General features: G+C 44.0%; 1 protein-coding gene across 1 annotated transcript in view; it reads left to right on the forward strand.

The window, feature by feature from the left end:
- The first annotated feature begins 9,645 nt into the window (after positions 1 to 9,645).
- The window catches only part of dsf (nuclear receptor dissatisfaction), a 57,475-nt gene continuing 48,856 nt past the window's right edge, over positions 9,646 to 18,264 (forward strand). The window contains exons 1-2 of the mRNA XM_077630111.1: positions 9,646 to 9,994; positions 16,894 to 16,963. Coding sequence (XP_077486237.1) covers positions 16,954 to 16,963 — 10 coding nt within the window. The 5' untranslated portion in view covers positions 9,646 to 9,994; positions 16,894 to 16,953. The remainder of the gene's footprint in view (positions 9,995 to 16,893; positions 16,964 to 18,264) is intronic.

Genomic DNA, 18,264 nt, shown 5'->3' on the forward strand with positions numbered 1-18,264 from the left:
AACAACGTCTTATACGAAGGCTCTACTCCTGCAGTGTTACAGGCAGTCGTCTTGACCAGGTCAGCATATCTTGTTATGATACTAATTTTGTAATGAACAAGATTAAATACCTAGCTGTTGATGTTTAGTTTTAGCTCAAACGTTTCAGAATAACGTGTTGTAGAGCGAGCTATCAAATGCCCATTCCTTCTGTTCCTCTGATAGCATATTTAGCATGGTTCCTTTGTTCAAGCTTAAAAAGATGCATGTGAGATTTCAAAATTGTAATGTGACTATTCGCAATATTCTTATCTGGGCAAGACAACGAGGTATATCCCTGCACAACCTTTGTAGTGCCCACTGTCGTATCTCAAAGCTGTGGATAAGTTTAGTGAAAGGGCCAGTAAATTGCGCGAGCGGCCTGCTGAATATGTGCACTGGCATCGTCTGCTGCCATTTTTTATTTTTGTGTTTTGTGTTGCCATGCACTGCTGGCCATATCTTTTCTCGTAAGTTTAGTTTGTCTTTGTACGAAGATTCAGGGAGTGCACTCAAACCAAACCCGCATTTTGCCGCCTGGATGCTCATTTCGCTTTCATCGGATTGCGTGTTTAATTTTGTTCTTGCGAAACTGAAGACTTTTCTAGACAGCCATGACGTATTTATTTTTCCCTTTTTCCTAACGTTCACTTTCGCCATGTAGCTTTTTTTTCGTATCTTGGTCACTTTCCTTCTTTGACAAGTTTCTTTGCAAGCTATTGTAATTCTTTTATGCATACATGTGCGTTGAATTTCGCTGATCGCAGCTGCTTTTCTGCCCCTACTTTGGAAGCGCAGTCATGGGGGCTGAAATACAAGATCATAAAGATTTCTGCAGCTTCGTAGGTGACTCTCGATGTTCTGCCCTCGCCGTCAGCCCGCGTGGGCTCACCGAGTTTGCTTTGATCCTGCAAGCGACCTTACGCTACTCGGCTGCATACACAGTCCCCAAGTTGGCCGTACGGCGCCCCTGTGTAAACCTCACTGTCGACTGGTTCGCGAGGACAGGATGGGATACACGGGCTTCATTTCCTCTGAGTGCCCGTATAATAGTGCGCGGTGGGGGAGAATATTACGAAGCCCGGTCCTCTCTCACACAGCGTGTCCACATTTTGCGATAGACTGACGCTCCCACAGACTGCACAAAGGCGGGCAGATGATGGCGTAACGCTTAAATTTGAAAGGTGCGCAGACTGGCGATATCGATGCCCACATGGGCATGTGCGCACGAGCATGAATCACGTTCGCTTCGATGCTTCGACGACACTAAATCGAAAACCTCTGTCAGGCGTGCGTTGATTGGCCCTGTGCTCGTCAGCGTGGTCTGTCCCCTATTGCGATCGCATATTCCAGACGTTGTCCATGCGCCAGTCAAAACAGTCCGTCGAATAAGGGACCCTGATAGGGTGGAAACAGTAATTGACTGCTCTGGCGAGTAATTTGCTTTGAAGGAATGACATTAGTTGCTATGTAGTTAGAAAATATACTACAGAAGTATGCCGTGAGAGTGAAATTCCCGTAGGCAATATCGGAAGAAGATGCCAAATGATAAAGGCTCACGGCTTTGTGCCTATATTGATTCTTGCCCATGATAAATTAACGAGTACTCAACTGTAATTGATGACACAATCTACCCACTCCAAGTCAAATTGAGAAGCCGACCTTACTTCTCTTAATTTAATCCCGACAATGCCGATTTCATAAGTTATTCTACAACTGCCACCATCCGCGCTATTCATTTCTTCGGCCATATATCGGCAGGTACGTCATGTTGTTTATTTAATACTATGAGTATATAGCGCATGAATGGATCAAATTCAGCTTGATATGAATCCCTTTTACCTACAAAAACTCAGGACTGGAATAAACTATCAGATTCGATTGCCATTCAACGTGATCCTGTGAAATTTACACAACGGTCACTGTGTCACCTGAAACGATAGGATAATGTAAATTTGCCCTCACGTTTCAAAAGCTGAACTACTTGAGCAACTCCTTTGTACTTTTTTACTCTATAATTATTCAACTGTTCTAACACGTTAGAGTTAAGGCTCAAGTGCTGCATAAAATCCGGCGTCACTGTCGTTGTGAGCGAAAAATGACAGGAGAGGCACCCCAGGCTGGCCACCTAAGTCATGTGACCTTCTGGCGTCATCGTAACCTGCCCGCCGGATTGTGAGCAAGCTGACAACCGTGGCAGGTGGCAGTTAAATTAAGGATTGCTCGCGAGAAGTTGCTCGCCAAGAGCAACCTGAGTCGCACAAGCCCCTCCGGTGGCAGCACCTGCCAACGCAGGGTAGTGGCGCATCGCTTAACCGCTGCACCACTGCGAATGGAGTGGTATGAGAACTTCCGGGCATCTATGAATGTAAAGTCGAGAAGGACCACTTCCGCGTACATTGGCACTAACCCCCATTAACCCTATCGCGTCATACCCTTAAGGCGCAGCTTAAAGGGCAAATGCATAGGATTTAGAAATCGAGGAGCTTAAGGGCGTCGAATGTGTGAAACCTGCAGGTAAAGCATGGGAAGTCCTTTCGGGGCAGCATATGAAATGGTGACGTAGTCAGTGACTGAAATCGAAACGGCCATCAAGCTTCTCCGCAGCGCACAGTTCCAAATGGGGTGCGCACCATTATGTCATCGAAGGTAACAGTACATTGCCAACGCATTAACGCCTGCTTTTAAAGAAAAGAACCAACGCAACCGAGGTCAAAGGCCTCCGAGTGTTGTTTGCTAGCATCCAACTAGACACAGCAGGGTGTTGCTGGCAGCAGTGGAAGTTTGAAACCTTACCTTCCGCGACGTCACACCGAGCACAATTGTTCACACAGCTTAAGTGTTGTGAGGAGAAGCCTAAAAATTTAATCGTTGATTACGCAGTATTTTCAGTGGTAGCGCAACATCGAAAGCTGCAGCGCAAAGGAAACAGGACGAGTGCTGAATCACCAACTTAATTTTATTGAAAAGCAGGCCGTATTTTATACCCCTAAATCACACTTGAACAGTAATCGGGGAAAACAAAATTCATACAGAACGTTATTCCTAAAAGGACGATATCAAAAGAACACTTCACGCACAATCAGGCCTAAGGTCTTTTTACTTGGCGGACATTATTTGAATTTTTTCTTTTTAGCTATGTGAATTTTCCTCGGTTGTCATGAGCTTTACAAAATGCCATTGTTTTGAATATTTTGTAATTTTTTCCGCTTGAGCCGATTCTATTTTTTTGAGTACTGTAGCTTTACCAGTAGTTCCATTCAAGTACCAGTAGCTTCATTAAGATCCTGCCGCTAACATTGAAATTGAGGATTGAAAGTAAAAAAAAAAACACTGCACACTACACATCTAGGTGTTCGTAGATACTGCAGATTAGGTTGTAGTGTACCTAGAGAGTGAATTAATTTCGGGGAAACAATTCAACAATTTATCCCATACAGTCGGTTTCCGGAAATGTATGTCTACAGAATAAGTCTTATTGCCACAAGAATAAATTATCCTCAGGTCATTGCAAAACAGGGAGACTTTATAGGTGCTTTAATACATTTTACAACATATTTTGGTGCTGAAATAGTGAAACACTCAATACGGCCTTTAAATAATTCGTGTTTTTGTGGTACTGCTTTGGCACTGTAAAAATCCTATTTTCCTCAAATAAAACATTCGCACCACCACCTCACAAAAACAATCTGTCGTATAGTGAACGAACACCTTTCTCTTTTTCTAAATGTAAATACAGGTGTTCTTCAGCGGTCACTACGGGGCCTCGTGCGCCTAGATTTCACCTTCAGCTCAGTTAGAGGTGGAGCCATGAAACAGAAATTGAATCAATACCTATGGCCGGGAGTCGAGCCAGAGACTCCGGGGACAGACCTGCTTTGAGAGCCGCTCAGCGAGACCATTAGGCAATCGCCGAAGCCGAGCACGCCTCCTGTGAAACTGCACCACACTCCCGCGCTGTGCATTAGAGAGCGTAGTCTTCACCAACTTCCATCTGCAGGCTCCGTCCCGCGGCACTGCCTGCTCACAGCCGCCTTCTACGTAGCACAAATCCGTGCTTTCGCTCCGATTCGAGTGCAGTAAACATTCTCTGTTTTGTTTTTTTCACTATGGTTACCTTACACACCTCTATAGAGCTTAAGAGGTGCCAAATGTGCTCAGCTACAGAGCTAAGAAAACAACCCCAGTGGCCGGTCACATTTTGCAAAGACGTCATATTGTGATAATGGAAGCTAACTGTGTAATATTTTGAACTCGAGTTTTGACGAACTATACCAATGAAATAATGCAAGTTTTCTCCAGCTAGGCAGCATTAGAATCAACACTGTAGTTATGTTCATTAAAAGGGAATAAGTTACACTTTCATCATTCGTATTCAACTATTGGCACGTGCAGGCAGCGTTAGTGCTGTGAAACCGCATTAAGAGGTCAGGGTGGGGTTCTTTTGAGGGTGGTATTCGGTCTCTTGTACTCATTTTCCACTCCAAATTGACGTCACGCGGTGATGGTAGACTAGCAGTGCCCCTCACGTGGCGTGCTTCGCTGCATAAATTAAGACTTACCCAAACTTGCCTTACCTCAAGTTTAACGACCGTTTATTCTATTCAAAATATGCTGGTAGCGAGATTAGGCATCTTCTGAGAGGCAGTATACTGTCCAATGTATACTGTCCGCTGCAGAGCAGATTCGATGCGAAGCATGTTAGGCCTAGCAGCTCCTAGCGGTCAGGGCTCAGCCAGCACGCCAGTGGCCGGCACTCGCTGCAAAAAGCACAACACTAGCGTGCGAGTAATGTACTCTTGCTATACGTTACAGATATGCATATCTGCTGCCATTTTTTATGTAACGAATTATCGATGTATCGAACCATTTGCCGATGCTCTTCGAGTTTTATATATCCAGTTTCAACTGCATGAAAGTAGATTTTCTCAGCTCAAAAAAAAAGAACTAAGAAAATGAGATCCTGCCGCAAGGTGCTTCTGCTGTGTGTTGCTTTCGCGGGCGCATTGCAGACTGTGTTGCCGTGTAGACAGCAGTATGCCAAAACGACAAGTATAGATCATTAGCAGCTGCCCTTATTAGCAAATTTGCTGACGCAAGCTTGCGAACGCTAAGAACGCGAACGTGTGCAGGATTTTCCTTTAAAAATCCGGAGGAATACATCGGTGCTGTCTGAGCAGATGAACTGTACAGCAAGAAAGACAATATGTGCATGATTAGGACTAACAATTTAACTAATAATTAACTAAAATAAGCTAATATTTTTTCTGATTTTAAGGGACAAAGTCGTATTGCATAATTGAGAACCGTCGACATCGAAAGTAAGCCCCTGTTATTAATTTTCTTAATCGGCACTGTGGTTTGAAATATCGAACGCCAAATATATATATATATATATATATATATATATATATATATATATATATATATATATATATATATATATATATATATATATATATATATATATATATATATATATATATATATATATTCTGCTGCTTTATAAGTAATTTTCTTTAAGTGATAGACTAATCGAAAGTTATTATCCCACTAATCAGCACTACAATATATATACAGCAGACAAAGTTAAGGAAATGAGGGGCTCGTTTGACAAACTTATTAAGGGAGCCAACAGACATTGAAACCAAGGTGCATAGGGGAATGTTTCATATATATATGTATATATATATATACACATTTGAAAGCTCGTTGAGTTGGCTTTCCCGTTATGCATTATTATATATTGGTGTCGCTCGAAATTCTTTTGCAACAAATGCAGACTGCGCTTGTGTATTTGGACATCCGGAAGAAATTCACTTGATTTCAGCAGTGACACCACGCGAATCGACACCATTTTATAATTATGCAATGCGGAAAAGCCAACTCAACAACCTTTCAGATGCGTATTTTTGACGTTCAATATTTTGAACCACACTGCCGGTTTCAAAAGTTGATACTGGGCTCACCTTCGGTGTGGACAGCCTTCAGTTTCGCATCATAAAATATGGGTCCCTAACATCTAGGAGAAAAAAGTTGCTTAGATATTTTTTTTTTAATTAATCGTGCATTTATCGGCTTCGATTCCGCACATAACGTCCGCCGTGCTGTAAAATCCATCTGCGCAGGTCGCAGCGACGTATTTATCAGAAATGTTAAAATAAAAATCTGTAAAGGAGAAAAAAATCGCGCGGTATACCGAAAGGCTGTCGTATATCCAGCGTTCGTGCTGGCATGCTTCATTCTTCTTTGTAAAGCTCTTATGTAATTTCTGAGTAAAATGCTGGGCAGTTGAATACACTTCGTTTCCCCTTTAGCGGCTTCTGTAACCCCAGTGTATATAAAGTCACTCTAGTTCCAGAGATTACATTTCAAGGACGTCAGTGCCCAGATTGCACCGTTTCATAGCTGTGTTCAGAGAGCAAAAGAGTTAAAGAGTGGCAAATGAATGCGCTTTTTTAGCGCACTTGGAGACTCGAGCATTTTGAGACTTTAAATATGATTGCTGGCGTTTCATGAAATGATTTTTTTTTTTGCGATCTAACAACAGACAGTTCCTGATGAAAGGAACTATACTTTGTGTTTCGTAAGGTCCCTCTTCAGAGTGTTGCATAAATAGAAACGCAAAAAAGTTGTAAACATATCAAACAATTAAGCAAAACATAAAAGAAATGAAAGGCCGCACAGCTGGCACCACGCTAGGAGCCCAGCGGTGTTCGCGCTTTCTTGGCGTCAAACTTGACGCATGGAGTTGGGCCGGGGGCTCTGAGCGATACGCGATTTCATTGAATCAGCAGTGAGTTTCTCTGGTTGAAAACAAAAATATCTTTCGCAAGATCAATAATCTAATGCGAAAACTCTGCGAAAAGTTGGGTTCATCCTTCATGATAATTTAGATGGTTTTATTCTAATGAATCCTTTTACTCTAAGCATAGGGTTACATACACGCCACAGGATATTCCTGGAGCGTGAAGGTGGGTGGCAGTGGGTGGCTGTTGCGTTTGGAGGGTGGAGGGTGGAGGTGGAATGCAGAGTTGGCTGGTTCTAGTCGCTTAATGTGAAGGTAGTTAAACAATCAATACTTAATCCATTCTTGATCAATTCAATGCTTGATCAATTCGCTCTCGCCCAACCATAAGCTTGCCGTCCCGGTTAGCTCAGTTGGTAGAGCGACTGCTCCGGTGAAGCTGTGGTCCCGGGTTAGAACGTGTACCAGGACGAATTTTTCTTTAACTACGAAGTGTCCGAGAAAGCTGTATAGCTTTCCTTTGCAGCCCTATGGCTGCGTTTGGGTGGATGCCAATGGGTAATTACTCCCTTATTACTATGCTTAAGGTAGCGGCAAAATAATTATGGCGAGACCGACTACCCCTACTGAAACGTTCCATATGAGCCGCTCAGATGGAATTATGGGAATGGGGACTTCATAACATATGGAAATGTATAAATTCTTATCTTTTCTTTACGAAGCGCATAGGCATTCCACATAATTTCTATACGATTCCTATACAGCGTACACGACGTCATATAGAGTCCGTCAGTTTCCATACGTGCTTACATACAGTTCATACCGACTCCGCAAGCTTCATACTGACGGAATAAAAATTCTTATTGAAACGTATGGAATCGTGGAACTCGTCATATGGAAACTTTCATTATGATACATATATTGGAATATACATACTGATAGTACGACCGCCAGAAAGTACCAACTGCGTGTGTTCATTCTACTCCGTAATCGTTATAGAATGTGGCACCTGAAGTACACCGTGATAAAGAATTTGCTCAGTAGTACGATGGATTTCTCGTACGGTAAAAAGAGCTGGAAGTTAAGACAAAGCAACTTATTCTCGTTTATTATGCTTTGTCACCTCACTGCATCGTTTATAAAACCGCTAGTATGGGCTCAAGCATTTCACGTGTTCAAGAGAAATTTTCACATCTGTCATCTGTATTTGAGGGCAATATTAAGAAAAAGATAAATCTCGACGCAGAGCAAAAAAGACTCGTCCATGAAACACGCACGTTCGCACCCTCGCACCGGCGGCGCGACTTAGCGGACAGTTCACTCGATGTCTCGTATATATATGGATGCATCGACGTGAGGAGGCAACGCTCCTCGAAGAATCGCGCCGTCGAGGAGGGCGCCGCGAAAAGTGTCAAACATCCTCTCGCGGTGCACCCCCATCCACGCCCACTTTCGCACTCTCCTTCTGTTCCACTGTCAGCGTTCTTCACAGCAAGGTCACGCTATCGTTCTGACAGGTGTCCCGTATGCACCGACCGGCGGGACGAAAAAGGTCTCGTGCCGGGTAACTGGGCACAGATTGGGTACAAACCGGGCACAGCCTGTACCGACACGCGAGAGCTTTCGCTCGGTGCCACGAAGTTCGATAAACGCGCACGTCTCCGTGGTTCCACCTCGGAGCCGAATGTTACGTGTGTGTTGATTTATTTTTTATTCTCACCGTCGCTTAGAGGTCTCCTTACTTCGTTCTGCCCCCAATCGGTGCCAAACAAAAGGAGCCAGTGCGTGTGCACACGAGTGTGTTTCCAGCGAGGAGCGTGGGAGAAGGGAGGAAAAAGCAGCGGACACGATAACGCGAGCCTGTCCAAATGTGCCGTTTGGCGCACGCCACGTCAGGAGACTGGACGGGTTCTCAGGAACGGCACCTTTGCCGGAAGAAGCGAGTGGTCGAACGCTCGGCTCTGAGGCACTGCCAATGCCAGAGTCTGACAAGAGGGAAAGCAAGGGGGAGGAAGGCGAGGCATCGGGTGGGGAAATCCATACTTACCGCCCTTCGCAACGAGTCGAGCCGAAGAGCCGGTCGGAAGAAGAGCTCGCGTAACCCGTCACTTTCCCGCTCTCTTCAAACGCCACTTCTCCCTCTTCTTCGCGCCAGGATACGCCATTTTCCTCCTCCCCTCCCTTCGCCCGTCCAACTTCGCGGCGCGACCACCGGCTGGCGCGAGGAGGACGCGGCATGGGTGGGATCGCTTTTCCGCACTGTCGAAGAACCTGCTCATTCGGTGGCGCCCAACGTGGGAGCCCGCTGTGCCTTGCTGCGTTTTGCTTTTCGTGCGTGGCGCTCAAAGGCAAGGCCGGGCGCCGTCGGCGTCAGGCAGCGCCGCCAAAGGGCAGACGGGATGATCCCTCCTTCGTTGGCCCGGCGGCAGCCAATCAGGAGGCGCTCACGGCGCGGCGCATGCGCGCATCCCGCGTCGCTCCTCCGACCCCCGGCGAGAGGGAAGGGACAGCGGCCGGCGCAGCGCTTTTGCGTTTTGTGTGCCGGGTTTTGGGAAGGGATGACGCCGAGCCAGGAGAGGAAGGTGATTCCTCGCGGCTGCTGGTCCGCCGGGCGAAGCGAGGGCTTGGTCGGCGGCGGTGGCAGTCAGGAAACCGAAACCAGCGCAAACCTAAAAGCCTGGCCGCCATCCCCACCCACGCTCCCCCCTTCCCGTCAACACACCACTTTCCAACCGCCGCGTCGGGAACCCTTGCCCTCGCATCTCCGATCCGCGGGCAAAATGGCAGCTCCCGTTTGGGGAGAGGCGATGCTTAGCGGGTCGAGGAGGTGGGGACGCTGGCCAGCAGGCGAGGGTGGGAAGCCAGTTTTTCGGGAAGGCAGCTCGCTGGCTCGGCTTGGCTCGAGTCACTCGGGCGCCCGAAGTCGCGAGCGTCGCCAGTTGCGGCACAACACTGACCGGCCCATGCCTCCTCCTCGAAGACGTTGGTGCCGTTCCTGTTGCTGCTGCCGGCGTGGATCGCACCAGGGACGTGCGCCGCGTCCGGCGGCCAGTGTCATCCCCATCGCCCGGAACCGAGCGTGACTTCGAAGCGGTGCCGGACAGACAACGAGCGGGTCGGTGTGCGTAGCCATTACTGCGGAGACCATCACTGCGTTCGTCCCAGGAGCCTTCCGGCCCGACAGCCGCCACCACGGAGGATCTAAGGGTCACTTCGCCGCTCGAGAACGTAGGTCGCTTTTGTGACTCGTCTTTTTTCTTTCGCTTCGCTCTCTCTGACGCGGGATCAGACCAACTAGCACTTGAAAATTTACTGCATGGTTTTATTCCCTTTGATATTCACTTTTGCTTTATCTCTGAACAGGGCACTGAACTTACACACTGGCTCCGCTCTCACCTATGCGTGAATAATTTTTTTTTCTAGTTTTGTGACTGCAGAAGTATTTACGCCACCAACTAGAGCATGCTCGGTCGCGGTTCATGTTGGACACAACTGCCTCTGTATACGGGGGACACTAGTTCAGCTGTAGACCGCTAATTTTATACCGCCAGTCGTCAATGTTACATATACATTTGAGACGTTACGGTCTTCTATTGTGTCGACGTCAGGGAGGAGTTTTCCGAGCCTGTTGCGCATAAGAAGGTATGCGTGGCCATGCGGATCTTGCTTTCTTCAATACACAGAACGCTTCTCTTATTCAGTCCTAGCTTGAGAAATGCCATTTGTGCTGGAAAAGAAATGTTACACATGCTTTACTACGCCAGAATAGTAGAAGGGCATAGCGACGAAAAGTGCGCTGATGCGTTACTGATATATATGCCGTCTCATTCGCATCAAACATACACGCGCAGCACCAAAAGTAGACGCCAACTGGAAGGCATGTATAAAACACCGGAGCGAGAAATCAGCTACACTGCTGTGCACAGGTTGTTAAGCTTGTCAGCCAACATCATACTGAGCATTTTTCTCACATTTGGATGTGACACAAGAAAAGCAAGTTCATTTATATGAAGTCTGAATGTAATGGCGCTGCAATTTATGTTTTAGTGCTAGAGGGGCATAGAATGTAATCTCATATAGTTACGTATACCGGTGTTCTCGACACATTAAACATAATTCAACACTGCGAGGGCCACTCCGATTTAATCTCTAGCTTTATAACTGACTTTTCAATTTTCTGCTTTTCTTTTTTTTTCTTTCATTTTTAATCCCCTCACCCCTTTCCCCCCGTGCAGGGTAGGAAACCGGTTATTCTTCCGGTTAACCTCCCTGCCTTTCTTCCTCCTCCTTGTAACTGACATAATCGCACATGTACGGGTCCTTATCAAAAAAAGCGCACAAGTCGATGGGCGCAGCTGGCCACTTCGCCTTGTCTAGCTCCCCAGTGGGCTCATACATACCACACACGCTTCTATATTATCACATCTTCGCAGCTTGATCGTTGACGCACTGCCGAATAGCGATGTGTTTAAAGCAGCAGAAGAGAAATTGCATTACTGTGCTGTCTTCAGTTCGGGTGCATATTGTGGAACTTAGCTACTAAACCTATTAGCAATTTTTCGGATATAAAATACTTATAATTCGGTTTATTTTGGAACCAGCCAAAAAGTGAAATGTCGGTAAATGTCTTCTATAGTGGCCACAATGAGTCACACTTGGACGACAAGTATGGTGTACACACTTTTTTTTTTTTATGCCACTATCCTGCCTTCATTCTTGACAGGAATTCATTGCACCTATAGTTAAGTGCATGCGACTTTAACGAAGTAAAACAGCACGAGAGAATTCGCATACGTGCACACTTGCGAACTCAAGCACTCCGGGCTGATTAACTGGTTTCCTTCTTTGCACATCCATTGCGCAATGGACGTACGCTGTCTAGTTTTTCGGGTTGTCATCGCTGCGATAGAGGGTCTGCTCTCCAAATTGCTAGATTGCTTAAGAGGGCGTACTGCACATGGATCTGCATGCTCACTGACAGGTGGCATGAGGCCATTGTTTTCCCTGCAGCTCTGCCACGTAAATGTGCACGGGAGGAAGGAAAAAAAAAAGTTATTGGAATTTTGTGCCCGACAGTTGCCAGTAATTTTGTCCTTCAAGGAAAAAAAGAAACAGGAAGACAGCGAAAAAATAATATTAACGCCAAATACCATACACAGCGATACTGGGCCAAGGCGTTTTCAAACAGGGAAGAGTTTGAACGCAATTTTTTCACATATTACAAGGCTACATTATAACAATAAATATATCCGCACATGTCCCGGGAGCAAGTTTGCATGTTTTTTTTTGTTATTAACGTTTCTGCTATCGTGAAAAAAAAAAAAAGAACCCCCGCATTGGTTTTCTCCGGCAGTCTTGACTTCTTGATGCGAGCGATTGGAAAAAATTTAAAAGAAAGATTTGGCTACGCATCGCAAGAATGAACCATTGCCTTCAATACTTTAATAACGGTAGCTTACAATATTGCATTATTAAAAATTTTTGCCCAGTAACGCTGGACATGATGCAGGTCATCTCTCTTGCTGTATATTTTTTTAAGCGCGTATACGACTTCTAAGTTTTCAGGTCTTCATAGCTGTGTGCGGCTGCTTAGAAAGCACGGAACCTGACGTCATATATTCCAATGCTCTTTAGACTATTTATTCATGCTCTTAATAAAACGAAGTAGAATAAGGAATGACGAAATAGAATAAGTATTGACAATTAAATTAATTTAAACATATTTCTTCTCCTAGAACTTTCGTTTCGGCTCCAGCAGTACGATGATCCAGTGTTAATTAAGAACGGCCACAAATCACCTGTGCACAGATAACAGTCATCTGCTCTTAAAACAATGGAAACGAATGCTGGCGACGATGCAACCAAGATGTTGCATTGTTCTGTGATAGCGTACGTGTCTTGTGACAGTTAGTTCTGTGCATTGGCGTCTGAAAGTAACTTGAGGTGGGCGCCGTAACAGAAGTACTAGGCCAGCTACAGTGTAGTAGTGTGTTATATGAGGAACATGAGGCGTACCTTCTTCACTTCTGTCATTCGTAAGGCCCTGCGCACTGTTTCATGAAAAGAAAAAAAATAATGAAAGAGAAACCAACTGTGACTTAGTGTCGCAAACTTTAACCCTGTTATGTCTGGCGTATCGCATACTAGATTTTAAAAATGCGAAACAGCTTTCATTACAGCCGTGACACCCTCTTTTAACGTATCCATCAAGGTTAAAACGCCAGCCACCAAAGAAACAGGAGTCCTTGTGGAAGATAACATCACTGGAAAATCTTATACTAATGAGTGCAGAAGAGCAAGATCTTACTGTTTTATTACGGCTTCACTGCCAATTTGATGGAAAAGTTTTACATTTTGTTATTGGTTATTTAATAAAAAAATGCCCTTTAGGGTATGTGACTCAGTGTTTGTGCTGTATCATTGGCCTTTGCAGGCACCCAAATTACATCGCCATATGCTAACTTTAATTATAAGCTTTTTCTATTTTTCTTAATGCAGCAAGGAGTTTTTATATTTTTGCAACGTAGAGACCGCCAGTGATGAGACACTAAAGGTTTATGGATTATATCCGAACTTCTTTTTGCCTTAGGCATTTCTTACGCGGTTAACTATAACCGAATAAGTTCAAAATACCAGGACTGAACCGACGAAACTCTGATATCTTCATCAATGTCTGTAAAAATCTAGTAGATACCTTAAATCGCACACGGGCAAAAATAGGTTATTTTGGTCTTGGCGTTTTAAATTTACCAATTAATTAATTCATTACTGATGTATTTGAGACAACAAGAATAATGTCCGAGCTGACCCGGCAAAAGGCATACACTGCCTAACGGCCCTGTCACCCGTATAGCAAGCAGCGGAGTTGACATGTTGCATGAAAAAAATTAAAATGAGCCCAAGCAAAAAAAAAAAAAGACGTGATCGAGCATTGCATGAATAGAGGCAAATTCACTTTTCGCGCAATAATAAAGGATAAATTTTTAAGGAGCTGGTTAATCAGTAAAAATAAACATACTTTAGCCAAAGTTCAACCATAAGAAAGCACTAACAAGATATACCGGAGATATATAAGAGCGCTTTAGATAACATCTTTAGTTCTTTTTTTTGCATTTCTCTAATTATCTATTTATACTTGCATGTAGATGGGGTGCCATGTGCAAGATCTATAATAGATCTGTAAGGACAATACGTGAAGATGTTGCGCCCAGAATATCGGAAGACGGAGAGCGTAGACGTCAACGGAGAGGAAGGGCGAGGCCATAACCTGGGAAACATCATGTGATGTAACGTTGTTGTCCATGTTCCAGGTCAACAGCTTAGATGAAGATGTTGCTTCCGCAAGAGCTGTAGGCAAAACTGTTGTAGTTGTTATCCTTTCAAAAGATTGCACATACCCACACTGGGGGTATATATGCGCTAAAAATATAAATAATAATAATAAAAAAGACGGTGATTAAAAAGGAAATATTAAGTCAAAATGTAATAACGAATAGAAAAGAAATTTTTTTAACATTTAGCAAGGCAGTCGATGAGATTATATCAGGAAATTTTGAACATCGGTACAAACAGATCTGTGGCTGAACCCAAATGTGGTGGTGCCAAATGATAGCAAGAGCGGGCTGCTCAAACTAAGGCCAAGATCCTGCAAGGGCTCCTCCAGACACCTTCTTCTCAAAGTGGTGAATCGGCGACAATAGAGCGTAAAATGGTCAATAATTTCGGGCTCACGGTTAAATGAGCAGAGAGAAGATATCGTCAATCCAGACCTGTGTAGATAGAAATTTAGAGGGGGGATGCGGCAGCGCAGCCTCGTCAGTGATACTTCAAGCTGCCGAGATCGACAAACTTTCCTGTTCCAAGAATATCTGAGGGGCTGATATTCCGCCGATGTTAAAAGTGTAGTGTCTTGCGTGATTAAAAACGCATGTCGCCGAAATCTAGATGCTGTAATGTAGGCTGTAGCCGGGATGATCGGCAACACGGGGCCGCTTAGGAAAGCCTTTGCGAGATTATCAGTGATCTCATTTACTGTCACACTGCTGTGGCAAAATTTGTTTATTCCAGCCACTGCGCGCAACTGCTTTCACTTCTTCACCTCAAAGCGAGCAATGCTAACGCGCCACCACAGGTTAATTAATAATCGATTTCTTAGTAAGCTACGTAGTAGTCTTCGAGCTTTGCTCCAAGCGAAGAAAACAGTTTCGGCAGTAAACTTACTCCTTGTTGTTACTTATGGTCGGCAAATTTCTATAAAACGTAGTTCCTCAAGCTTCCGTATATAGCTTACAGTTGGTTTGAAAACGTAAACAAGCAGATTGACTCACCACAATACATCAGACATTCTTACTACGATGCGAACGCAATACTCCTTCAGATGGTTCTATATCGATGCTTTTTTTTTGTGCTCTCTTCCCTCACAAAAATGGTCTATAGACAGTCTATAGACTTCATAGAGACTCTATTGCCTAGATATTTCTTTTTGTCTATCCATAGTCTATATACTGTCTATAGACAAAACTCTATTAAAAGTGTATGGCCGTATACGTCTAAACATTGACTATAGACAGTCTATAGGATTTGTACTGCCTATTGACTGTTCTGTGAGTTTAGATACTTTATAGACAGAAGACTATCAACAGTCTACAGGCAGTCTAAAGAAATTTTTGTAAGGGTTCACTTTAAATATAAATAAAGTAGCCCCGACTAAGCGTTTCCAGGTTCCGATGACTGCTGAATCATGTACCGATTGATTTAAAACCAATCTATCACCTGACATATACCTGTAGGTTCAAAGTGCGATGGGGAAATAAAAGAACGGATGTGCCTAGTGATAGCAGTTTATAGTGAAAAAGAGCCATCCTGTTTGCACGGGTTTTATCAAATGACAAATCTTTGCCAACACGCTCAGCTGGTGGTCCTTCTTCGGAGGACAATAAAATGCAGTTTAAATCCCCATGGACAACTTCTAGCACATGCAAGCGCTGAAGTACGCGGAAGGCTTCTCCGTGTGGGTACAACCAGCCCTGTCTTCCCCGTTCCACCTAAACATTATCGCTATCGATTTATGTATACGAGTGGCGTCAGAATTACACAGATCACGGCTTTAAAATTCTCTCGAGTAACTTTCCAGCGCAGATGCTGCGCACATGATTATGCTTTTCAATGCAACTGAGTTCCAATGTGATGCATGCCTCGAACACCTACTGCAGGCGGCCACATTGCAATTCGATCAAAGCACTGCGCACAGACGCCCTGCACAGAAATAACTTGCATTCTCATGCTGAATGTACAGCCAGAAATAGTAAAACACTGGGTTATACATGCATGCTTGAATAGCACATCTACAACCTGGCATCAGTCAGATCCATGATATATCATTCATAATTAAGGAATTACGGTGACCAAGCACTGTATATCAGTTCGGTTGAAAGCCGCATGTGGTGTAATGCATCGGCTAAGCGAGACATTTTGTTACGACGTTGAGTTTATCTACAGGGAAAACGCTTTGCTTCGCTCCAGTTAAAGCTTTCAGACCTCCTCTTCAATTGCTTCTGGTGTGTGGTCAGCAAAGCCTTGTTCTTTTTTTTTTCTAGGGTCATGAGATGAGTCTTCAAAAGAAAAACTATGGGAAATATTTGGGACTCGAAAAAATACCTGCAATGTAAGGGGGCTTTTTTCGCTGAAAATCGGTTTATGGTGTTTGCTAAAACAGTTTACACACCGAAATTTTAAACAATTTTTGTTTGCAATGGCGTACAATTTATATCCATGAATGGATCTCCCGCTGAAGTCGCTACTCTACGCAGCAAATGGCTATTATAATGCACATTTTGCATGCCTCACGTCGCGTCTGTGTTTCCCCACATCTCCCGTGGCGTCACAGCCGTCGTTCGACTGTTAAATTGAAACAAAAAAAAACGTAAGAAATTCAGTTACAATATATGTACCGGGCAGACGCGCATTCTGCGTGGCAACGTAAATGTTTTTTTGTGCCTTGCCCGTCATTTGCAACAAAGAGCACACAACCGTGCTTTATACTCATTTACGTAACGCGGTAAACCTGCTCCCTGCGTGCATAGCTTCTCATCTCACGATGCATTGTCGATGTTTTCTCCACTGTGCAGAGAGTTCACTGGCCCTGGGCTCGGCTGGGCCCTCACCTGCCGACCAAATGTGACTCCACAATGGAAAAGCGTGAGCCCCATTTTTTCTTTTTCCCTCTCGCTGGCGCGTACTTTTACGCACACATCGTGGCACGAGCTGGAACTGTACGAATGAAATGGCTCAGGTCCGTTCCAGACACCGGGATGCGGCTCCACTGGCTGTAGGCGATCTCGTCAGATTGCACGATATCATGACGTAAATGGTAAAATTACGTCCATCATTCCTCTCAACAAATTGCGAAATTCTACATAAATTATGCTATTATTTCGCTCACAAAAAGCAATGACCTTGCATAGCACGTAGTTACCAAAAGTAATGTAGTTATAAATTTGAATTTACAAGCTCTTTTTGATGCGCACACGGATGTGCAGTGTGCCCAAATCATGTAAGCTTCTGTTTCTCAATTCGCCTTTTTCCCCGTGACAGTTGGCAGGGATGGTGTATATTGAGACAATAGCCGCCAAATGACGTCACTCACTCCCTGCGCTATCAAAACCGGGCCTGAATGACAGATGGTAAAATTTCAAAGGATAGGAAAGAAGCAAGCAATCTCGGCAAATACCCGCCGTGATCACCACTGCTACTGCTATATCAGATTTCTCTGTTGCGCCTTATACATAAGAGAACATTTTGGGTGTCAGAAATTATGGCGAGTATTGACGAAAGCACATGCTTCGCCAAACTGCACAGCCCTCTGCTGACACTGATGAGGCAAGCCCAGTGCACTGTAAAAAATTTTTTCCAAAAAAAACAGACATTTTCTGGCAGCTGTCCTGCCAGAAAATGTCTGTACAGTTCTGTTTTCCGTTTTTCAGTTTTTCGGTTATTTTACAATGTTAGATTTTTATCATTTACCGAAAATCCCTGTAAAATTTCTGTGAAATTTCATTTTCTGTTTCAAAGCAAGTCTGTGATTTTCAGGTTTTTCTTTCTCATTATTTACTGAAAGCTTGTAAAATGTCTGTGAAATTCATTTTTCTGTTTTCAGTTATTCTGTTATTTTACAGTGTTTCTTTTCTGTCATGTACAGAAAATCTGTGAAATTCACTTTTCTGTTTTCAGTTATTCTGTTATTTTACAATGTTTCTTTTCTAGCATGTACAGAAAATCTGTGACCGCAAATTGAGTTTAGTTGTCTGTTTTTGGCTGCCCTGTTAATTTACACACAATTTTCTTTTTGGTTTGCAGAAAATATATTTGAAATTCTTGCAATGTTCTGTTTACTATTAGTTGTTCTTTTATTACAATTTTTTTTCCCGCACAAAATACGGTTTCTGTGCAAGCACAAGGGCTCATTAAATTACAAATACGAACTTTGCGTCGTTTATGCC

This window comes from Amblyomma americanum, chromosome 7 (genome assembly GCF_052857255.1).
Source record: "Amblyomma americanum isolate KBUSLIRL-KWMA chromosome 7, ASM5285725v1, whole genome shotgun sequence".
Classification (NCBI taxonomy): domain Eukaryota; kingdom Metazoa; phylum Arthropoda; class Arachnida; order Ixodida; family Ixodidae; genus Amblyomma; species Amblyomma americanum.